At 46.3% G+C, this 24,234-nt stretch overlaps 1 protein-coding gene across 3 annotated transcripts; it reads left to right on the forward strand.

Annotated features, from left to right (window-relative positions):
- Positions 1-259: 259 nt before the first annotated feature.
- TENT5A (terminal nucleotidyltransferase 5A) lies at positions 260-7,916 on the forward strand. 3 transcript variants are annotated; one of them, XM_074581307.1, is made up of 3 exons: positions 260-374; positions 1,295-1,811; positions 2,852-7,916. In XM_074581307.1, exons 2-3 carry the CDS (start codon positions 1,377-1,379, stop codon positions 3,629-3,631), a joined length of 1,215 nt encoding a protein of 404 aa, XP_074437408.1. In that variant the 5' UTR covers positions 260-374; positions 1,295-1,376; the 3' UTR covers positions 3,632-7,916. The 3 variants fall into 3 exon arrangements, with proteins under 3 accessions (XP_074437408.1, XP_074437406.1, XP_074437407.1); XM_074581305.1 differs by lacking the exon at positions 260-374 and adding an exon at positions 856-1,156; XM_074581306.1 differs by lacking the exon at positions 260-374 and adding an exon at positions 856-1,060.
- Positions 7,917-24,234: the final 16,318 nt, after the last annotated feature.

A 24,234-nucleotide genomic window follows, 5' to 3' on the forward strand; every position in this document is an offset into this window, starting at 1 on the left:
TTAAAATGCAATTGAAATTAATATATATATGTTTATATAGTATGTATATATTATATACGTGTGGGGTTTTTTCCCGCTCCGCAGTTACCGAAGTTGTACTTTATAGGCAGGGTGCTTCCCTGGAAGGCACCGACTCGTTCGTGCTCTTCGGGATTTCTTCCCCCACCCCCGCTCCGCGCCGGCGAGGAGGGAGGCAGGGAAGGGGGGAGGCAGGGAAGGGGGGCGGGAGGGACGGGCCGGCACGTCGCGCTGGCCCTGCGCTGCCGCAGGCGGCTTTGAAAATCTCGGTCAGGAGCCGAGCAGCTCAAACCGCACGGTCCGGGATCCTCGGCATCTGCTCGTAACGGGGCCCTTTGCCAAATTCCGGCGCTCTGGTATGAAGTTTGGCTGTGCCTGGGATGACCGGGAATGTCGGGGGGGGGTGCGGAGGGGGCTGGTAAAAAAGACAGGGAAAAATTAAAAAAAAAAGGGAATGAATGGCAGCGCGGAGCTGGGTGCCATCGGGCGCGCATCTCGGCACGGCAGGAGGCGGGATGGGGGTGTCCGCGCCCCCCGCGGGTGCAGGGCGGGGGGTTACACTTGTTGCCTCCCCCCTCGGCGAGCGGCCAAACCCGCGCCAGAGGAGGGGCGGGGGGGGGGGGGGGGGGGGAGGCTGCGCTGCGCGGGTTTTCCAGCGGGGCCGCGCGTGGGGCGGGGCGGCCGCGCTGCGCGGCGCTGGGCGCTCCGCCGGCGCGGAGGGGCGGGCGGGCGGGCCGAGCCGTGCCCTGCCGTGCCGTGGGGCCGGCGGGGCGGCCCGTGGGTGCGCGGTGCGTGGGCGTGCCGGGGGCACCGCCGAGGCCGGCCATGCAGATGGAGGGGGCGGGACGCGGGCGCCGTGACTCGGAGCCCCGGAAGAGCGGAGAAACCCCGTATAAAAACTACTGGGGACCTTTGCCGGGCAGAACTACGAAAGCTCCGGAGACGGCGGCAGCCCGCGGCGGCGGCGAGCGGGGCGGCGGGCGGCGGCAGGGCGGCCTCTGCCCCGGCGGGGGCGCCGAGAGCGGCGGCGGCGGCTCTGCAGGTCGGGCGCCTTCCCCCTGCCCTGCAGCACCGCCTGGCTCCGGGGGGCTTTTTCTTCCCCCTCGCCCTATTTTTTAATTTTTCATTTAATCGATAGGTGTGTGTCCGTCCCCCGTCGTCCCCCCCTCCTCTTCCCCGCGGGAAGGGGCGGTGGGCGCCGTCCGGACGGTGCGTGCGGGGAGCGGAGCGGGTGCGCACCGCTGCTGACCGCTGGTTTTTCCTCCTCTTTTGCCAGGCGCGGAGGGAGAGGGGCCCCGGGGGGGCAGCGAGGAGCCGGAGCGGTGCCGTCCAGCCCGGGGAGGCGGCGGCCGGGCACCATGGCAGACGATGAGAAGGCCGGCGGCGGCCCCGGCGGGAGTTACGCGGGGGGCTGCGAGAGCGCGCACTGCAACGTGCTGAGCTGGGAGCAAGTGCAGCGGCTGGACCGCATCCTCAGCGAGACCATCCCCATCCACGGCCGCGGCAACTTCCCCACGCTGGCCATGCAGCCCCGCCAGATCGTCAAGGTGGTGCGGAGCCGGCTGGAGGAGAAGGGCATCGGCCTGCGGGACGTGCGGCTCAACGGCTCGGCCGCCAGCCACGTCCTCCACCAGGACAGCGGGCTGGGCTACAAGGACTTGGACCTCATCTTCTGCGCCGACCTCAAAGGGGAAGCCGAGTTTCAGACTGTGAAGGACGTGGTCTTGGACTGCCTCTTGGATTTCTTGCCCGAGGGGGTGAACAAGGAGAAGATCACGCCGCTTACCCTCAAGGTAAAAAGCTGCTGCCCTGCGCCCAGGCGCCCAGAGCGGGGAACGGGGCACCTTCCCCACCGGGGATGGAGGGGTGCACCGAGGGACGCCGCGGCCCCCCCCCACACCCCAAGCCCCACAGGGACCGTGAGTGATTCCCCCCCACCCCTTATAACCGAGGAGGAGTTTGCAGTAAAGCTTGCTGGCCGGGGCTCCTCAGGACTAATTAGTCTTTCCACCCTCTCTCTGGCTTAATTTGCTGGGAGCGTTGATTTACGCGGGGCGTGCGCGGCGCTGCGGATCTGCCCGACGGGCGCTGCGGCAGCTCGGATCGCCCGACCCCGCTCCCGGGGAGTTGGGGCCCAGTTGAGCTGGCTTTAATGCCTGCCAGGAGGAAACCCCGTCTGCAGAGCAGGCTTTCTGGTGCGCTGCGTGCCCCGGCGGAGAGGCATATTCCCTCCTCCCGGAGACAGGTCCCTCCCGTCAATTAGGCTGAATGCCAAATGCCTCTAAGATTTTTTATTTTTTTTTTTAAAGAGTTGGGTTGGTTGGTTTTTTTTGGAACATGGGGCGGGTTTGTGGAACCTGCAGTGAAAGAGCAGGGCTGAAGGGAGTGAACGCTTGCTAAGTTTGATATTTTTTTTTTTATTTTTTTTTTTTCTGGGGAGGGAAGGGAGAAGTGGAAACCGATAAGGAAGGTTTTGTGTGTGATTGTAGCGGTGACCTTTTGTGTGTGAGTGCATGGATATTTGGCATGCATGCCCTGGGCTTCGTGTGTAGATGTATTTAGAAGTGACTGAAGGAAGCAGTGTTGCCATATGCTTCCCTTGCATGACACAGTCCCAGAAGAGCGTCCTCCCCAGTCATCCACTTGCAGTGACAGCACTCCAAGCTCGCACATTAAGCATTTCTTCTCTGGTTTGTATCTGCAGGCTCCTTGAAATCTTTTATGAAATGCTAGGATGGGCTGGAGGTGGGGGGGAACACGCGAACAAATGCAGTGAAGGGGAAATTTCTTGCATCTGTGTCTTCATTTGCTCATTTTGTCTTTCCAATTGTAGGAGGCTTATGTGCAGAAAATGGTAAAAGTATGCAATGATTCAGACCGCTGGAGTCTCATCTCCCTGTCCAACAACAGTGGCAAAAATGTGGAGCTGAAATTTGTGGACTCTCTGAGGCGGCAGTTTGAATTCAGTGTCGATTCCTTTCAAATCAAGCTGGACTCCCTGCTGCTTTTTTATGAGTGTTCAGAGAATCCGATGACCGAAACTTTTCACCCGACTATCATTGGTGAGAGCGTCTATGGGGATTTCCAGGAAGCCTTTGATCACCTCTGCAACAAGATAATCGCCACCAGAAACCCAGAAGAAATCAGAGGAGGTGGTCTTCTCAAGTACTGCAACCTTTTGGTAAGGGGCTTTAGGGCTGCCTCCGAATCCGAGATTAAGTCCCTGCAGAGATACATGTGTTCAAGGTTTTTCATTGACTTCTCAGACATTGGAGAACAGCAGAGAAAGCTGGAGTCCTACTTGCAGAACCACTTTGTGGGATTAGAGGACCGCAAGTATGACTATCTCATGACCCTTCACGGTGTGGTGAATGAGAGCACAGTGTGCCTGATGGGACATGAGAGGAGACAGACTCTGAATCTGATCACCATGCTGGCCATCCGGGTCCTAGCCGAGCAAAATATCATCCCCAATGTGGCCAATGTCACCTGCTACTACCAGCCAGCCCCCTACGTAGCAGATGCCAACTTCAGCAATTACTATATCGCCCAGGTTCAGACGGTGTTCCCTTGCCAGCAGCACACATACTCTACTTGGCTGCCCTGTAATTAAGGACCAAAATTAGTAGACCCGGTGGGGAGAATGTTTTCTAAGATGTAGGAAGGGGCAACACGCCCCTTTGAAAACGGGGTGTTTTGTGCAATGATGATCTGCTCTGGCGTTCAAGCTCGGGGAAAGCTTGCGGTTCTTCTAATAAATACCGGGAGCACGATCGAGAAAGAACCCCCAAATAATTGGATCCTACCCCAGAGCACAAGAGGCCTGTCATTAAAAGCAACCAGCTTCCCCTGAAATAAGTGAGGGAGGAATGCTTGATGACAATATGGGTTGGCAATATCTGCTCCCATAGCTTTGGCATAGAGAAGGTGGGAAAGCCTTATTTTCTGTTTATTTTTATTCTTACTCTAGAATGGGATCTGCAAAAGGGAGACTATGAAAGAAACAAAACACAAAAAAAACAACAAAAAGAAAAAAAAATCACAAAAAACAATTCTATATATATATATTCAGGAATTAAAAGTTAGAGGCATAAAGCAGAGATAAGCTGAATAAAAATGTATATTGGAATTACTGCATTTGGGGCTTGCAGCAAGTGCCGTCTATGGATTGACCATGTAGAATGTATAGCTTGCTTGACTAGAATGCTTTACCAGAAACAGCTTGCTCCAAATGAACAGTAGTGGATTGGTACAGTTATAAAAACAGAAACACGTACGATGACAAAGTCCATTATTTCCAGCTGTGTGCATGTCTCACATTTTAAAAATGCGAGAGTGCAGGAAAACCAGCTGTGGCAAACAGAATATACTCAAGGACCAAAGATTTCACTAATAAGTTATCCGAGCAAAGAAGATACAGTAGAGTATATATATATATATAAAAGAAAAGAAAGATGTTGCTATATTTGTACACACCAACAGTAATCAAAAGTGCCTGATGCCTTCATAAAATTTGAAGTGAGAAAAAAAAATATAGTTTTGTGGTTTAACCATGCATTTTGTTTTATCAGGGACACAAGGATTAAAAACAAAAAAACCCAAACCATAAGCTTGTGAATAAGTGGTGGAGGAAATGCCCTATTTTTTTTCTTGGCAAATACTTGTATAGAGTTAATGTTATGTCGGTGTGCTATTATCCTAGGTACGTGTGTGTATGTGTGTATATATGTTTGTGTGTGTATATATGTACGTGTTATAGGTGTATATCTATATATATACACACACAATATATATTAATGTGGTCTAGGAAAATGTAGCAATTAAGGAATGTTTAAATAAAGTACTATGTGTTTTCCAGTTTGCAACAGGATGTCATAGGACAGTGGGCACCTTGCAGTGAATTTTTAACCCACACCTGAGAAATTTGGAGTAAATGAACCAGTCAGGATTAAGGTGGGATTCAGATAATGTCTTTGGTTGCAAGAACACGGATTACAGTAATTCAGTGGGTTGCTTGTGAGCCATAATAATTCCACAGATGGAGAAACATATGACTAGCTGATTTTTTTTTTAAACTATTTTGTACTGTAATGCCATTTTGACATTTAACCCACTAATGTTGTGACTGCATACCTCCATGATGTGTAATTCAGTGGAACGTGGATCAAAGATAGGTTTATTTAAACCCCCTGACAGCTAAAGAATATTGTATTAGTTGGTGATTTGAACACTAATTGTTAATATTTAAAGGAGTATTTTTAATCGAATGCGTTATGCATTCCAGGACCACTAGAATTTAGCAAATGTGAAATGAACCCTTTTTAAGAGTGTTGCACGATTGCTTAAAATTATATTTTATATATATATATATTATATATATATATTTTTATGCAAATATTAAACATCTTTGATCTGGTTGTCACACTGCATTTACAATTTCAGTACTGTACTTTATTTAAATGGAATCACTTTACATTGGAACAATAACTATTCACTTTCATTTCCTCTCCCAACAAGACCAGCGCGGGGGGGTGGGGGGTGGAGGTGGGGGTGGGGGAGGGTAGGAGGGGGGGAAGAAAAAAAAAATCAACCTCCGCTGTCGTTTTCACTTCAGTGCCATCTCTGAAGGTGTTAAATTCTCTGTTGGGCTTTGAAAACCTAATGACTAAGTGACACTTGACTCTTAATATTTTGCTTTTTCTTACTGAGGAAAAAAAAAAAAGAAAAATAAAATAAAAAAAAAAGAAAAGGGAATTCAGGCTTTGGAAGGAAACCTCGCTGTGCTCTGGCTGGTTGCAGGCAGGGTCTGGCGTTGGAGGAGGCAGGGGTAGGGGAGAGGGAGAGGACTCGTGTCCTGGCAGTGTGTTTTCCCTACGGAGCGAGCAAGGTACATCTATTTTTGTCGTGCTTTGTACTTTTTTTTTTTTATTTTTTTACACTTTGGAGGCAATTTCACAGGAACCCGGTTTGTTTACTGAAGCACCTTCCCGGTGCGAGTCCTTCAGGAAACCTAAAAGCGGGGAATCGTTGCCGTTTCCCGGCGTTGGTTCGCAGACCCTGGTCCCCACTTTCCTTCCCTTCCTCCGGCCACGGCTGCAGCCTCCCGCCGGGCTCCGGCCTCATCCCCAAGGGTCCCCGCCGGGGTCCCCTTCGAGTCCCCCCCTCCAGCCCCCGCAGGGTGCGGGCTGGGGGCTCCTGGCCCCTTCTGTCCCCTTGCCTCCAGCTCCTTGGGAAGGTTTTGCTAGCGGAAGCGATGGGGAGGGCTGGGGAAATAGGATCAGCTGGTAATGTGGTATGTCTTCTCTCCCCACAACTATTTGCAGCAAATAAATGAGTCATCCGCTCTTTAAAAGGGTTTGAGAATCTATAGCTGTGCCACAACCACAGAAGGCTGATACTACATGACACGATGTATTTTTCCTTTGAAGGACCCTTTTTTTTTTTCTTTCCGTTGCTTGAAAGAAAGTTTTGATTTACTTCCTCTCAGCTCACATTTTATTGTGTTGTTTTTGTTGGTTTTTTTTTTTTTAAATGATTGACAGCAGCTAGTTACCTTATAGTGCATGCAGCGGGGCTCTGAGCTAAACTGCACCTTTCAGCGTTTGCATTTTGATACATATATAATATGTTTTTATATATATTATATAGGTATTCCGGATCTGTTTTGCATATGTTAATGATCAAGTGGTGGAACTGGTGGAGCTTTGTTTTATTTGTGACTGGTGGCTTAAAAGGTGCCTGGTGTTAGAGGTGGGAAGAAGGCATGAGTTCAGGCCAAGAGGAAAATAAGAACCCCTTTTCAAAGCTGGTTTATTTCTGCGGTTTGCACACCTTCCCCTCCATAAAGTCTGACTTTTTTTTAACTGGTTTTTTCCCCTCCTCTTCAGCACACTGGTACTTTTAAAGTTAATAACCGCATTCTTGCTTCGTAGGCTTCGTTTTTTCCCATCCAATCACATGTAAGGTTAGAACTTGTGCTACAAGAGACAGTGCCCCTTTTAAAGAGCTGAACTGATTAAAAACATTGACCTGATTACAGTAAAACTGTTTGTGCCGCAGCTGAATTTACTGCTAACCAACAGGGCGCTAAACTTGGTTAAATGTAGCCATCATGAAACAACTGAGAGCTTTGAAATGGGGTAATTTATTTTTTTTTTTCCCCTTAGATGTAGCTGTCCTCCCGAATGCAAGAACATTTCTTCTAAAAATAGAAGGGCAATTAGAAGACCAAAAAGATAATATTTTTCTAGTTTCTCTTACTGCACTTAAATATTTTTTTTTATCTTGCACAAAGGCCTTCACACAAATCTTCTGAACACCTCTTGCTAAATGCTTGGTTTGCATCATGTCAGAAGCTCCTACCGGTTCAAAAAAAAGCTTTTTTTTTTTTTTTTCATTGAGAAAATGAAGTGTGTTAGATAAAACTGCACAGAAAAGGAAAAACTGTAATTGCATATTCAGTTCCTATTTGAATATATTCTTTTGTATGGTTTTCTTTATGCAGAGAGTTTCCCTTGCAAGAAAGAAAATCGGTGTACTCTTTTGCTGTTGTAATAATGGTTTGCTAACAAAATAAATAGTAAAAAAAAAAAAAAAAGCCTGCAAATTTCAAGACAGCTTGGCTAAAGCACTGCAGGCTCCTGCAGTCTGTTAGGAGTCTGTGCAGATTTGCTTTCCCTCAGATTTCCTTACAACTGTTGCCTTCTGCAAGGCATCCTGTTGCAGCAAACTGCTCCTTGGATTGCTCTTTTGGAACATTTTGACTATAGGCTTTGTCACAGACAGAAAAAGAGCTGATGGAAAACAGACTCTAGAGGGAACAGATTGTGAATTTTGTTTACAGCATCCAATATTTGGATTTTTTTTGTAAATAAAAAGAAGTTATTTTTTTCTATTGATTTGTGTCTGCTGTCTTCCGTGTCTGAAATAGCTCTGGCCTGCTCCGACTGAATACCAAGTTCGCTTTCACGAAAAAAAAAGGACAAGGGCAGCACTTTTCTGAGAAGAGCCAGCGTTCGGCCGCTTTCCGATTGGAGCATGGAAGGTTTTGAAAAGCCTCGCCTCGTGCCAGCCAACTTCCACTGGCTGCACTCGCCTGCGGAGGAACCTCCCCAGCTTCCAATCCAGGCCAAAAATCCTGGCCCTAGCGCTGGTTGGGACATGAGAATGGTCCGAAATCCAAAAAACGAAACAACGCCGCAGCATCCCCGCGCTCTTGCTGCCTTCTCAGTTTAGATCCCAGGGCTGGGAACGGGATAATTTTATGATGCCCGCGACTTGGGCATGGCGAACCACCGTGCTGGCAGTAACACGAGGCTCCTGATGCCCTTGAGATGTGTTCGATAGGGGTCGATGCCTCCACCTTTAGTGTTTTGGTAGGTCCTGGGGGGCAACGGGGTGCTGCTCCTGGGTGTAAAGGCATGGCCGTCTGTAGCGGATGGATGCTGCTGGGGAGGGGAGATGCCCATGCCCATGTCATTGAGCTGCTGAATGAGTCCAGTTCTTCCCTCAGACGCAACATTCGCTCTCCTTCCCTGCCCTACAATGCTGTCCTTGTCAGCAGAGGTATTTTCTGTTTGCCGTGTTTACAGGGGAGATGCCTCTGTAATGAAGGCTAATTTCCTCAAAAGGCACTTCAAGGGAATATAAAATGCTAATTTACAATGCTCGTGGCAATACTTTTTCAACCAGGGCGCCTCAGACTGACCCAAATTTGAAAAACATTGACTAAGACTCCGCAGTATGTAGCTCTTACTAGGCTCATTCATACACGGCACTGGGCTTGGAAGGCTCATGCCGGCCAAGGGCCAGCGTGAATGTGCTTATTGTAATGATGAGTGAACCTGTATTCCCCTGGAAAAACAAACAAACAAACAAGCTGCTGGGACTGCTCGTTTTTCCAGGCACAGGAGCAGCCCCTTTGCCAAAGGCTGGGCGCCTTCTGCACAGTACCTCCTTTGAAACCTGCTGGGGCATGGGATGGGACCATCGGCCAGCCTGGCTGGGAGAGGGGGATGCGCTCGGCATCCCTGCCCATCCATCAGCATCGCCTCTCCTCCCACGTTACTGCCAGGAAAGGGAGGGGGCCGTGGCCTAACGCTTCCTCCTGTGAACTTGCTCAGTTATGAAATATTTTAGGCAGTCTGACAAAGGAGGCTGCAATGCCCAAAGACGCAGATGGAAATCAGGGGATTGGAAACCATCTAAATGCAAATGCCTTTCCTTGTCTCTCAAAATCCAAGCCCGGATGGATGCTCTTACACTTTGGAGTGAGTTCATTCCAGTTTCTCTCCTTCAGTTTCGGGGGATTTTTTGGAGAGATGAACACCCATTGAGTATCTGGAGTGGCCATTTGAGTATCTGGAGTGTTGTGAGTCCTCCTCCCCAAACCGAGGAGGAGTATGATGGGGAGGCAGCCAGCTGAACGCTGTGCTTTAGTGAATTGTGTTTTTAAGGAGGGAGGAGTGTTCGGGGCCGTGGAAGAGAGAGGGCAAAAGCAAGGTGTGAGAATGTGAATCGCCTGAGCGACACCAGCGTGGAAAGCTGGAGGACATGCTGATAGATTAAAGTAGGAGGGGAGAAAGGGCACAAATCTTTAACTTGCGTTCACCCCGCTAAAATGAGTCTGATCAGGGAAGCTGTCACTTGTAAAGATAAGTAACAGTCTGCAGTTTCTCTTGGCTGCAGCAGCACTTTTTTTTTTACTGTGTTAAAAAAAAACAAAGAAAAAAAACTATGTCCTAAATACACACCTAAATATTGTGTGCAGAACACATGTATTCTCCAGAGTAAAAACATCTCTTTGATTCCCATAATGGCTTGGAGGGCATAAATTCCTGCTTTTTGAGAGGACAGTATGCTTTAACATACTTTGTCTTATGTTGGACTTGGGTGTGAACAACTCCTCTGGGTGAGCAACTCTCCTGATAATTAAGTTTGCCTTCCTGAAAATGGAGAAATCCAGAACAGCCAGTGCTTTTAAAAGGTGAAAGTCTCCGTATCGAACCTACACAGGCTTTCTTGCCTTCGGTCTTGCAGGGTGTAGAACAGAATTGCTTCTAAAATTGAGGCTAAAGACAGTAGACAATGAATACGTTTTGGAGACATCTAGCTCATCCGTGTCAGTGTGCGTACCTGGTTACCTCTCTGCCATTTGAACGAAGGTGACAGGAGGTGCCTGGAGAGGGAAGGCGGGCGTTCCTGAGGGAGCCAAACATGGCTCTGCAATGATTTTCTCTCAGGGAACGTGTTCCTTCGAGAAGGTGTTCTTGAAGAGCACTCTTGTGTCCACAGTGGCTGCATGACCCTCATTTTAACTGTGACTCCCTTGCTTGGGTAATTCCCTCAATCCAAGACATCTGTGGAGCTCCTGCAGCACATTCTGATGTGGTCAAGTAATCACGAGGAAATCTTTCTGTAACTGCAACTGTTCTTAGTTTAACTCAAGCTTTGAGGAAAACATAAAGCCAGAATATTTTTTTTTTTAAATAAATCTGTTGTTCTTGAGTAATTTCTTTCACTCTCACTTCTGCATTGCAGTTCTGTGCTTGCTTCTCTGTGGCCTTCTCATCCTGATTCTTGCAGCAGAAGTGGAAGGACCAGCACCACATGCTCTTCAGACTGTCAGTAATCCTGCTGGTCCCTGACGTTTGAGAGCCACTGATGTAAGGTCCGTGCTAGGTGGGTCGCTAGGTGAGGTTGAACAAGTGTGGAACGTCTCCGTGTAAGCAGGCGTCCTGGGTGTCCTGCAAAATGCTCTTCAGAAATATTTCAATCCAAGTTCTCCACTAGCAGTTCTTCATGACGGGGGGGAATTGTGCATATAGGCTTGTACGAACAGTTACTTGAACATCTCAAGAAGTGCAGGATAACGGTTAAATGAATCAAACATTTAGCAGAATAACAATTATGATTAAATCAGGGGGAAAATGCACTGCAAGGTACTTATTAAAAACATCAGCATCCAAACTAATAGAGAAGCTCTTCCTCAGCCTGAAGGCTTTAATTTGGGTTGTAGCAAGTTGTTCATACTCTTTGTAAACCAGACGCTTGGCTTTGGGCTAAATTACCCACTGGAGAAGCATATACACCTCATTTTCCTCCTCACCTCAGGCTTTCTCATTTAGGAAATAACAACTACATGATAGCTGTCTGCTCTGCGATAGCAGTGCGAACTGCGACTTGACTGATTTATGTAAGTGCTGTTTATCAGTAACCCTATAAATGTCAACTGGTGGGGGAAGTGAAACCAAGAGCTTGGGCCTTCCTTCTCGCCAGCTGTGAACTGCTCTCTTGCCATTTTTATGGAACTGTAAAATTGAACTGCACATTTCTTTTCAGATTGAGCTTTCTGATGTGCTTTTCATTTCTTCCCAACCCTCTCTCACCATTAATGTCAACTATTTAAGGCGGGATTTTCTAGCCTGCCAAACTCATTCCGTGCCAGTGTGAGCTGAAGTCACGGTCCCCTGTGGGGGCACGGAGGCATTTGTGCTGTGTGCGAGATGCTCGGGGAGCAGACTCCGCTTTCCTGCAGCCACCATGGGTCTTTACATGTGCCACGTTTCATAGTTATTAGCCACAGAAGTCCTAAGAACTTGAAACTAACCAAATTTCACCCAAAACTTAGACAGGTTTGTCTCCAGAGTCTTACAGATGGCACTTGTCACCCGCCATTCTCTGACTCTAGCTGGAATATGTGTATTTTGTACGCAAATGAGGAAAGCAGCATCTGCCTTGGATCAGGCAATTGCTGTCGCTTGTATGAAGCCAGCCCATTAGGCAGCAGAGCCTCTGCAGGGCTGGACTGGTGACCATCCCAAAGATAATCTACTGAGAAGAGACAAAAAAGAACTTCAGATGAGGAACTACTGGCAATCTTTCTGTGAAATGCGCACCCAGTATTGGCTCAACATTGAACGTGATACATTTGCTTTCTGGAGTTTTGTGGGCAGTTGTCATATTTGCCACAGATCACCTGGTACGTTACTTGCATTTTAGTTGTCATAGGTGCACATTACTGACCAATACAATGGAAGTACTCTTTAAACTGTGCTCCTTGACTGATCAGAGGGTATTCTGTATAAGCAGAACAAAGGTGTCTAGCAGACATTCTCCACTGCCAAGAACTTGTTCTTTGGACTCTGAAGATAGTTGCGTGGGAGTCTTTCCTATCAGGTGACGATCTTCCATCGCCCCAGAAATGCCTTCCCACGCACTGGGAAGGTCCATGGATGAGAGGAAGCATCTGATGAAAATCTGGACGATGCACCAGGCACCTGAGCAAAAGCCGGTGGGGCCAAGAGGAGGTTTTTCCTTTGGCTTTAGCTGTCCTTTGGATGCAGCGGTAGTGCTCGAGGAGGCACGCAGGAAACACACAATGCAGATTCGGTAGCTGAGCTTGACCCTAGCGTTTCTTGCTCGTTCTTTGTTGTCGAATGTTTGCTCTGCAATAGCAACCAAAGGGCATGACCAGGTTAGGACCCATTGTACCAGGCACTGTGCAAACACCCCTGTGCGAGTCCCTTCCCTTAGGGCTTCTCTGCGTGGGGATTTCAATGAGCTTATTCTTTTCCTTCAGCTGTCTCACAATAAGTCAACTCATTTGCTTAAGGCATGCTCTCGCTTTTCTAAGAAATGGGATATACGCTGCAAAAAGTGCTCCCAAAGGGGCAATTTTCATGAAATATTATTGAATTCTGTAAATCTGTTCACTTGCTAAGATTGTCACGTCAAAATCTCAGCTTGCTTTCATGAATAACTGAACCCACTTGCTCCCGTAAAAAGCTGTGTGCTTGATGCGGTACATTTTTGTCCCTGAGAACTGAAATCAGTCCTCTTTCTCTATAGTCAATGCAGAAACAGGTGCATTTCTCTCCCCTCCATCTTGAATTGCGATCACTTCAGGAGGTGAAATGAAACAACTGCGGAGCAACGTGCAGCAAAGTTAAAGGACGGCGGAGCCAGAAGTTGCAAACGTGCTGAAGAAGCTGAGCCTGTACTTTGCATCTCTTGAAACTGAGCTTCCCAAAAGTCTGTGGGTGTCCTGACTGGGTTTGTCGCTTTTTACTTCTATGAAGGTGATACCACGCTTCTTTTTTTTTTTTTTTTTTAAATTAGTCTAGCTACCAGACAAATGCATCAGGCTCAGGAATTTTCTTAACAAGCAAATATTAACTCCACCCTGCAGGGCTACCTCTGCCAGCTGGCCAGTGAATCCACCTCCCCAAAATACTCAGAAATCCACAATGTCCCACTCCTAAACTGACAGCAGGAAATCATTAGCCTGGGACACACAGTCTCACTGCATGTGTGTTACCTCCTGAATGTATCAGATTGCAGTGTTCAGAAAAATATTGACATGCTAAGCAGTTTATAGGCAAAAGTTGTTAGAAAGAGGGTTTAATGTTGGCAAGCCACTATATATAATGAGGTCGAGGGGAGGGGAGCCTAATAACAGCCCTTTCTGTAATTCAATAGAATAATTTGAAACTCAGCTGTAAGCCTGGGACTATGGTGGTGCCCACGAGAGCCATGTACTGTGGTTATGGGGTATTCCGTGTTTCCATCATCATTCCCTGTTTTCAGGATTTATAGTTCGGCTGTAAAACACCCATCAGAAACTCGGTGAGTCCACATAAGGCTTAAACCCACAAAAAGCCAGAAATTCAGAATTAGGGCTGGAACTCCCCGTTCTGCCCCCCTGCCAGGCTGTCGCACTGTGCCGTGGTGCCCGTCAGGAGGGACGATGGCCTGTGGCTGATCTCCTCCATGTGGCTTTTCACAGTACAATTGCTGGCTAATTTGAGCTATTGCTTTAATAGATAATTCCATCCCCTCGAAGGATAATGTAGTGCATTGGCAAAAGTTTGGCGCATGTCTCTGATGTTGTGATAAACATTAGCGGACATTTTCCCTGAAAGCTTGGCAACAAATGTAGAAACTTATTCAAATAAGAACTTTATTTACTTTCTGAAAGGCATATGGATTTCTAAATGAATCCATTTGGTAGGCATGGTTTAAATAACATGCCAGGAAAGACCGGAAAGATAACTTTTTTTGAAAAGTATTTCACATATTGCTCATTTTGGTTGTGCAATCGACAGAAACATTCTTATTTGGCAAGGTTGGGCTCAGACATATTTATTTTGCACCAGTAATTTTAAATTCTGTTTTTCCTAGACATAGTAAAAGCAAAAAATTGGCAAATCTGAACAAAACCCCCCACTGATTTCTTGGGAAGCAACTGCTTCGCTAATCAGAGGACTGGCCAGTCCACCACAGAGAATGTCCTTCTCATACTGGTCTAAGCTGACTTTTCTGAAGACCAGTGATAGCTCATGCCTCAGCCTCCTTCCTACATAGCATGGGGTTGATGTCATTTCTGCTTTCTTCTTTGGACAGATGAGAGTAAAAAGCATGTGGGCTGGGGGAAGCCTCCTACCCCGTCCCCTTGGGTATGAAGGAGGCTTGCAGTAGAGAGTACCGCTTGCTTTTTTGTTATTTACTTCTGGTCACCCCAAAGCTTTGTGGGCAGAAGCCATCCTCAGTGTCTACATCCCTTGCAGGGCACTGGCAAGAAGAGCCTGCAATGAGCGCGGCCAAGCAGTTGGGCTTGACCTGTGCGGTAGCCATGGTGCACACCTAGTCTGCTGGCTGTGCACCAGGGGAAAAGTGACTTAGGAAGTTTTTTTACAATAGGGCTGGGTTATGACAACTTTCTGCTTATGAAGGAGAACCGGATTTTGGGGGAGCTGTAGGAAGAAACCAGGTGTTGCTTGGTGTGAAGCAATGAGATATGAGATTTCGTACACTGCTTACGATGAGTCCTACAATGGCCAGGCTTTTCAGGTAGGCCTGCCTAGGTTCTTTTCTTATACTGAACGTATCAGAAACTCTACTCTTTACGCCTGGCCCACACTGCACTCCAGCAGCTGCCCCTGTTGACAGTGGTGCTCTCAGGATGCCCTGATTTCAGATGTAGTGACCAAAGCAATTCAAACACATCTCCTACCACCTTGGCACCCAGCTAGAGACTTCAAATAAACCAGAACATCCCCTTGTATGTGGGGAAAGAGAGTGACCAAAAGAAATGGAGGTGGGCTGCCACGCTGAAGTGACGAGGGTCTCAGACACTCCTGGAGGGCACCCGCGGTTATGGCCAGCCTCTCTGGTGTGTGTGAAGATGGTGAGTAAGTCGAGAACTTGGCCAGGAAATCATTTTTTGGTTCTGGGACAAAACCAGAGAAGGCGGATGGGGACAGGAAGCAGCTTAGGCTAGCACGCTTGAAAATGAAGAGAGGCGATTGGGGATGGGGAAAAATTGGTACTGAAACAGGGGATTTAATGATGATTACACAATTCATTTAGTCTTATCTTTGTTTGAGGCATTTAATTCCATCTGAAACCGAACAAATTATTTTAAATGTGCTTTTTTTAAAAATGAGGTTAACTAGTTAGAAATAAAAAAAATGCGATTTCCAGAATAATAATGATATTAAGTCTTTTGACATTCCATTGCCTAAATACTTATCTGGAGCCGTGTCGTAAATGGTTTTGAAATAGCAAGTTTTTCTGGCGGTATGTGCTTGTGCGTACATATGTGCACGTGTGGCTGTGTGCATCTAAAGACTGGATGATGCCTTTTAAGATTTTCTTTGCTGCTTTTAATTACGTGATTTAAAGGGCAACTTAGCTAAGGCCTATTCACGCGCAGTTCAGTGGCTTCTGTGCAAAACCAAGTCCTCTTCACTGGTTGTCTTGTGCTTGAAGGAAGGAAGCATGTGCAAACGAAGCCGTCTGTAGGGACTTCCTCTGCTCATCACCAAAAACTGCAGAGTTAGCATATTGTCTGCAGAGTTAGCATATATAGCCTTTCCCATCTCTGAGGGAGGGAGTCCCAGGAGGGCTGTGAGGGAAAGCTCTTAGGGAAGTTTCTTCACCGTTCTGTCACTTTCTATTCATCCCGAAAGCCGTAAAATACAATTCAGCTCATACATCTGGGCGCAAAGCAAGAGCAAGTGTATGTCCCTCATTAATCTCTTACGGCCTAAACTTCCTCCCTATTTACTTCTCATATATTAATCCTATTTATTACCTCCTAAATAATCTCCAGTGGCCTTCTTTTTTTGCAGCAGGATGCCTGCATAAAATACCCTTTTTCCTTTTGTGCTAAATCCAAGCTATTTGATGCTGAAATTTAATTTTGTGTGTCAAATTGATTTTTTTTTCCCAGTGTGCCTTTCATTCATAAACCCTTGATTATCTATTTTTAAGGAAAAAAAGAACCCCAAACCACAACTAGGAAAAATGCATCTCCAATAAATAATCTGGCACTGCTGCCATGAAAGAAAGTTAATCCTCACAGCCATTATTATGTCTTCAGATTTTTTCTCTGACGTTTATTAACTTCTCATGAAAGGCAGGGGGATTTCTTTCCCCAGCAGACACTTTCTGGCTTGCTTTACAGGCATCTGATTTTTGGCAATAATCCACAAAAGGATGTCTGCTGTCAGAGCCCCGCTGTCACAAAGACCACGCGGAGATTTTCAGCTTCCTAGCAAAAAACCGTGGTGTGTGTGGAAGTGTTTCCAGGGCAGTACCAAAGGCTTTGGCCCCCTCCTGCACGATTCTATGGACCTGCTGTGGACCATCATTTTCCCTACCGACGAGCCGGGTGGTTTGGGGAGTGCGCAGAAGCCACATCAAACCCTGGCACGGCTGCTGGATTGCTCAGCTTCTCCCAGACGTCCCAGACGGTTGTTGGGAATATCCAAATCTGCTGGAGTGCAGTGGTATGGGGAGGAGGTACCACTATATAAAGCCTATATAAAAGCAGCAAAGAGCCTTTATACAGGCTGTTTCTAGGGTTGGGAGGGTGCTTGGTGCTATTAGTGTACAACTCTAACCACATAATCCCCTTATCGGAGAAAATGGTGTGGGAAGAGCTGGCAAGAGTATTCTGCATCATCCCCTTGCCCAAAGGCAGGATCAGCTGTCCTTAAACTCTTCCTTATTGTGCACTCGCAGCCAGAGCAAACAAATATCTAACATATTTTCTTGTAGCAAACCCTTCAAGTGGGGTGGGAGAAAGTTGATTCACGTTAGCTCCTCCACCCCTGAAGTCCACTGCCCCCCCTGCCTGGTCGGGCAGCTGTGAGCAAATGTCCCACACCTCCTCACCAGGACCAGGCAGAAGGAGATCCATCATGTTCCAAAACTGACAGATGATTAGCCTTTCATATCTCAAACTAAATGGAAACAATGTGTGCTGTGGATGGGTAACAGCAAAGGACCAGTATATTGCATCAGGATCTGGCCAGGGAGTGAAGAGTGGAAAGATTTCTGTCTAAAAACTTCGCACAGCAGACGCAGAGAGAAAGGATCTGCAGAGCGAAGACCTCTTCAAGCCCGTGTGTCTGTCCACCCCATGAAATTTCGGTGCTTCTGAGCCTTAGAGATGGCTCAACACTGAAACTGGTCGAGGCTGGTTTAAGGTACAGGCATTTTGCTTAAGGCACTGAGAAAAAAAAATAATGGGACAAGTGACATCAAACGTTGTTGCCATGTTTTTGTTTCCTGATGCTTCTATCTTGTGATTCTTGGTGTGCAGCTATCTGCTTGCCGTGGCTGCAGCAATTAGGGTCTGGCCACGGGGAGGGAGGCCATGCACGTGTGCGGTATTGCAGCACCTACTGCCTCAAGCTCATTCTTGCCCAGGAGAAGAGGAAGAGGTGATGTAAAATCCAGCAGCTGAGGATTGAGCAAAGGAGTCTAGGCCTGGGGAAGGCTGCAGGGATGGAGTTTGGACTGATAACATCAAGGTGGCGCGTTCCTTGTCTGGGTTTTTGTTCTTTCATTTGAACTATATCGGTGTGAGAACTGGTGTATCGGAGCTCAGTCCTTCAGACCTGCTTAATGTGTAGAGTTACTGGAGATGGATACAGAGGATTTGCTTCCTGCACTGTAACCTGCTTTTGAAACTACTTTGCTGTCTCCCCTACATGGCTTCCCATATATTGTACTATCAAGAAAGGGTCTTGAAACAGTAGCTCCTTAGATACATCCCAAGCTTAGTCCTGACCATTAGCTCCCCAAAGACAGTGCAATAAATTCCCATCTCTTCCTTTCTCTCCCACTCCTTGCACTCCTTTTTTGTTCTTTTTCTGCCTTGAAATATTTTTTAGCCTCTTCTCATCATTCCCATGCTGCAGCTGCCTGGCACAGCTCAATAACAAACCCTTCTCCTCCAGCTCTATTGCCATGTCCCTCGTAGTATCTCCTGAAGATTTTGGTGTGCCTGCCAGCTAAGCGTTCCTCTCCCATTTATTTGAGGGAATATAGTTGTCCCAAACACAGTTTGAGGTGGGTGTTTGGTTTTGTTTTTTGTTTGTTTGTTTGTTTGTTTTAATTTTTGCACAGTTATTCTGTGTTTCGGGGTCTTTGTAGCTGAAAAAGACTGTGAAGGAAGAAAAATGATTAGGAACCTGTGAACAACAAATTCAGGCTGCTACACGGAGGAGTGGGTGCAGTTTATAGGGTGCTGCAGACACTCTCCTGGAATCATGCATTTCATATTGCATTCTAACTCCCGGCTGTGCTGGGAGCCCCAGTCACTCAATGTATTTTGTTTGCCTCCTCCTTAGATGCTTGATCAGAGTTTGAAACCTGGTATTCATTGCAGCTTAAGTAGTTCACTTCTGACATGCAATACACATTTAATCTGTTGTTCGCCTCATGGCCTTTGAATCTAAAAACTAATAACAAACTACCTATTAAAAAAAAAATAGGGCTGCATAGTCCTGTGACCTGACAGAGCAGGACTAAAGGATGGAAACTGTTGTGAGGACATCTCACTCCCATAAAAGCTCTTTTCAAGATCTAGGCACTCTTTGCAGATGACACTGGCTTTAGTAGAGGGAGTAGAAAACACGATGAGGGAATAGACAGGTTTTTATTGATACAGATCTGATTTTGAGAGCCTGTCCTGATCACGTGGCATCTGTAGTCTTGTCCTTTTTCTAACAGTCTTGATGGAGACTGTCTTTTAGCATCCCCTTTCCTTTGTCCTGGTTAATGGGTGGCAGTTCAGATTTTACCTGAACCGGCCTTGTTCTCAGTCACTCTCCTCTTATTAGCCTCTGGGGTCAGATTACCCTTTCCCCACTTTTAACTCCTCAGAGATTTGTTCTCATCTTTAGGCCTTGGCTGCAAACAGTGCAGGTTATACATAAATTGTAATGAGAACCACAGAAGTTCACTCAGGGCAATACAAATGCAAACTTCAATAGGTCATGAGACACCAAGAACTCTCACAAAAAACCTTTGGGAGATGCCCACTTGTCTGGAGTTCCTACAATTAAAGGATGGCTTAAATCCCTTACTCCTTTTCAAGATGATTATTTGGCAAAATCTATTAATGCTTTGCTGTACTTTGTGTGAGGTAGTCTGAGCGCCAGCCTTTGTCACATCCAGAATCGCATGTGCTATCCAGCAAATTCTTTTCTTCACAATGAAAACTGAGCTGAAATCTTCTTTTAGCCAGCTGAGTACACTGAAGAGTATGATATAATAATGATATGATATAAAAATGACATATGATATAGTAATGATATGATAACCTGAAGGTGCACAAGTCCATAGGACCTGATGAGATTCATATACAGGTCTTGAGGGAATTGGTGGATGAAGTTGCTAAGGCACTATCCATCATATCTGAGAAGCTGTGGCAGGCAACCAACATCATCTGCCTGGACTTGTGCAAAGCATTTGACAGTGTCCCACATGACATCTTTGTCTCTAAATTGGAGAGACATGGATTCGATGGATGGACCATTCAGTGGATAAGGAATTGGTTGGATGGTCCCACTCAAAGAGATGTGGTCAACTGCTCAATGTCCAAGTGGCAGACAATGATGAGTGGCTTTCCTCAGAGGATGTTGTTGGGACCAGCGCTGTTTAACATCTTTGTCGGCGATATGGATGGTGAGATTTAGTGCACCATCAGCAAGTTTGCTGACAACAGCAAGCTGTGTGGAGCAGTTGACACCCTAGAGGGAAGGGATGCCATCCAGCCTGACCTTGACAGGCTTGAGAGGTGGGCGCATGCAAGCCTCATGGAGTTCAACAAGGCCAAGTGCAAGGTCCTGCCTGTGGGTCAGGGCAATCCTAAACACAAATGCAGGCTGGGCGGAGAATGGATTGAGAGCAGCCCTGAGGAGAAGGACTTGGGGGTGTTTGTTGAGAAGAAGCTCAATATAAGCTGGCAATGTGCGCTTGCAGCCCAGAAAGCCAACTGCATCCTGGGTTGCATCAAAAGAAGCATGGCCAGCAGGTTGGGAGAGGTGATTCTGTCCCTTTACTCTGCTCTGGTGAAACTCTACTTGGAGTACTGTGTCCAGTTCTGGAGACCCAACAGAAGAAGGACATAGAGTTGTTGGAGCAAGTCCAGGGGAGGGCCATGAAGATGATCCGAGGGCTGGAGCATCTCTCCTATGAAGACAGGCTGAGAGAGTTGGTGTTGTCCATCCTGGAGAAGAGGAGGTGCCAGGGAGACGTTATAGTGGCTTTCCAGTGCCTAAAGGGGGCCTACAGGAAAGATGGGGAGGGACTCTTTATCAGGGAGTGGAGTGATAGAATGAGGGGTAACAGTTTTAAACTGAAAGAGGGTAGATTTAGATTACATATTAGGAAGAAATTCTTTCCTGTGAGGGTGGGGAGGCACTGGAACATGTTGCCTAGGGAAGCTGTGCATGCCCCATCCCTGGAAGTGTTCAAGGCCGGGTTTGATGTGGCTTTGAGCAACCTGGTCTAGTGGGAGGTGTCCCTGCCCATGGCAGGGGAGGTTGGAACTAGATCATCTTTAAGGTCCCTTCCAGCTCTAACGATTCTATGATTCTGTGATAATCCTGAGGTCTTACTGGTAAACTGATAATGGCTGCAGGTGGTGTTATGTATGAAACTGTGAAAACCTGAGCATCACTAAAAGTTGTAAGTACAAGCAGTGAGACATCTGAAGGATAATAAGCACAAAGCTGAAAGTTGCACTAAGGCAAATATTTCATTCTGTAAACTGAATCATACATGGTTGTAGAATTGCCTAGAAATAGCAAGTAACAATAGCACGTTGATGAGAAATTAGAATATCACTAAAAGCAATCTCCATTTTCTGAAAAGTGAGAACTTACTAGTAAGAAAAGTGGATCTGTAGTGCCAAACTCAATGATTTACCATTGGCTTCAATGGGACCTGGGCTCGTTTTGTGTACTGTAATTAGAGCAATTAAAACTAGTTGTAGCAACAGTGCAGTGCCCTCGGCTTCCTCGGCTTCCTCTCCACCAGGGCTGGCTGTCCAGCATTCCAGGGCATGATTACTTGCAGATTCCTGGTAATTTCAGCCCCTCCAAGATGCCCACAGTTTCTATTGAGACAAAAAAAAAAAAGGCCTGCAAGCAGCCCCGCATTCCAGATCTGTTTGTTCGATGCACAATTATTTCTGTTTAGTTGCCACAGTAGTTTTGTGCTCTTCCAGCCCCCAGAGTAGTATGCATTGCTTTTGCTAACCAGGAGTTGGCAGAATCCACAGGATCCAAATGTGTGACCCAAAAACCTACTGAATTCAATTGGTTTTGACTGTTGGTTACTAACTAGGGTTGCTGGTTGCAGTCCAGCTCTTACTTGAAATGCTCGTGCGGTATTGAGCGCGTACTCCCTTAGGTGAGATCAGAACATCTGGCATTTCTTCTGAGATTGTTGGGAAATAAAATCAAAGCAGTAGGTGAATCCGTGGACTTTCTTCTGGTGATTTATTGGGTGAGATACTGACCTTCACCTGCCTCATGGATGGATGGGAGAATGTTTGGATTTGGCTTGCCATCTCAAACTCTGAATCTTTATCTAGGGCTCATCTAAATATCTGAATCTTAACCATGCCCGAAAGATTCTGTGTTATCTCTCTTTCCTTGTGATTTCAATGACCTTAAAATCCTGCTATGAAGAAAGGAAGGAAAAAAAAGAAAGCAGATTTTATGTGTTTCCCTAGGATAGCCTCTTTAAACAGTAGCATTTCTAGGCTGAATTTTCCAGTGATGTGCTCCACTGCAGTACGTAAAGTTCCACATTCTGAGAAGCTGAAATAAAAAGCTGAAGACTGCTCATATAGACATTGTTTTTACCCGTTAAGTCACTGTTTTTCCACATTAATCACAGGGTAAAGATATCGGGCTTCAATTCAGATTATGACAGTATCTAATGTCTTTTCCACATACAACTTAAAACTAGGAGAAGACTTCCTCTCTCGTTTTCATGGGAATTTTGTGAATTCCAGTACGTATATTTTTCCAGCTGTAGTATTTTATTTGCAATTGGAAATTGCCAATTGAAATATCACCTTTCCTATGGAAAAGTTGCTAATACTAAATCTTAGAAACATAAGTCTATTTCAAGTACTCAGGTTAGATAGTCTCTATGCACAAAGCAGTGTCCTGTAACACTTTGAAATCATCCTCTATAATCATTCTCACTTGGATCTTGGCTTGTTTACTCATATAGAAATCTGCTACTACAAAGCTGAAGGACAGAGGGCAGTGGGTTACATCTTTAGTCTAAGGTCATTTGAGGTAAATCTGTCCTTTGTAAAACTTTGTCTTGTGATAAAATATAGTCTGGTTGAAATGGCTACCTGGTTGCCTTGGGAAGGACTGAATAAAATCAGCTACTGCTACATTTGCGGGATTGACTTTTTATCCTCAGGCCCAAAACTGCATCTGGGGAAGCAGGAAACAGGGGAAAATCATGGCCTATATGATATACTATATGCACTATATGCACTAACATTCCTGTTACATAAAACATTTGTTACAAACCCACAAAGAGTAACCTAGCAAAAATAAATACCCTTATTTTGTATTAGGCATCTTCCTTCTCCAGTGAATCTAAAAGCATGACATTCTTGACATTTGGCCTCTCCCGTTCTCCCATTGTGGGGTTTTCTCCTTCCCCAGCTCCTCTTGTCCCACAACAGTAACTCAGCCGTGCCTTCTATCCTTGCCTGAAGACTCTAGCTAGGCTGACAAAGAAGTGATGACTCCTCCCACTTGCCAGGCTGCTTGGCTGGTCTGGCCTTGGCTCCCAAAAGCTTTGAAGTCTGGCAGGTTTCAGAGGATGGTTGGTGCGGCCCACCATGAAGTGGGGTATTGCCCCCAAAAGCAGAAGTCTCAGGCCAAAAGCAGTTCAGTTCCTGAGGTGCTTGATGCAGAGATCCAGTCTCTCACGAGGGTGAAACAAAAGTGTGTGCACTGCCACCACGGGAACTGCACCTCCGCCAAACTGGTGGCAGCCCAGGCTGAGTTGAACCGTGTGTCACCTCCGAAATCAAGCAGTGACGGACCCAGTGCAGAGGTGCTGCTAAATAAGATGTCCTGTGTGGTGATGACTGATGGTTTTAAGCATTGACGTGATCCTGGTGAGCACTAAAAGGTGATGGGCACAGTGAAGTGGAAGGACAGGCTTGGTTTAGCCAGAAGAACTAGTCTAAGGGTTTGGTGACTGCTTAGGAGGAGTGTGGTTTTCCTCTGGGTTCAAGCTGGGCTGTTTGGTTGCATTCAGCAGAGCAGATGCTCTCAGATGTGCTCTGCCTTCACCTGAGAGGCAATAACTTTAAGAAGTCGAGGGCTTCGAAGGTTGGGTGTCTTCTTGACACTAAAATGCATTCCCAACAAAGGATACATTGACAAACTCCACTGTCAAAGGTAGGAAAAATAATGTCAGATTTCCTATTTTATGGCAGTTTCAGCACACAAACACTTTCCATCTATGACTTGTCCAGATGGCAGATATTTTTTGCTCATTCAGTGCAGCATGTGTGTGCCGCATGTATATGTATGCACCAGCTTTTATTCTCATTGGCCACATCTCTAATTGTTCAAGCTTCACATTTGCTAAGCACGCACAGCACAGACTCTCCAAATGCTCTTTTGTGTGTTTTGTTTTGTTTTGTTTTGTTTTGTTTTGTTTTTTCCTGAGGTTTTGCTGAGTGTGCATACAGAGCAGAGAAATCTGACAGAATTTTGTCACCACCATCTGTAGCTGCTATACACAACATCAAGCTTATTAAGTAATCATACCTATCGGTTTCCATTCTGGTTGCCACACATACATACAAACCCTGAACAGAAAGGTTTCGCTAAATCTTTGAAGACTGTACGTCACTTGTTTTTC

This window comes from Larus michahellis, chromosome 3 (assembly GCF_964199755.1).
Source record: "Larus michahellis chromosome 3, bLarMic1.1, whole genome shotgun sequence".
NCBI lineage: Eukaryota > Metazoa > Chordata > Aves > Charadriiformes > Laridae > Larus > Larus michahellis.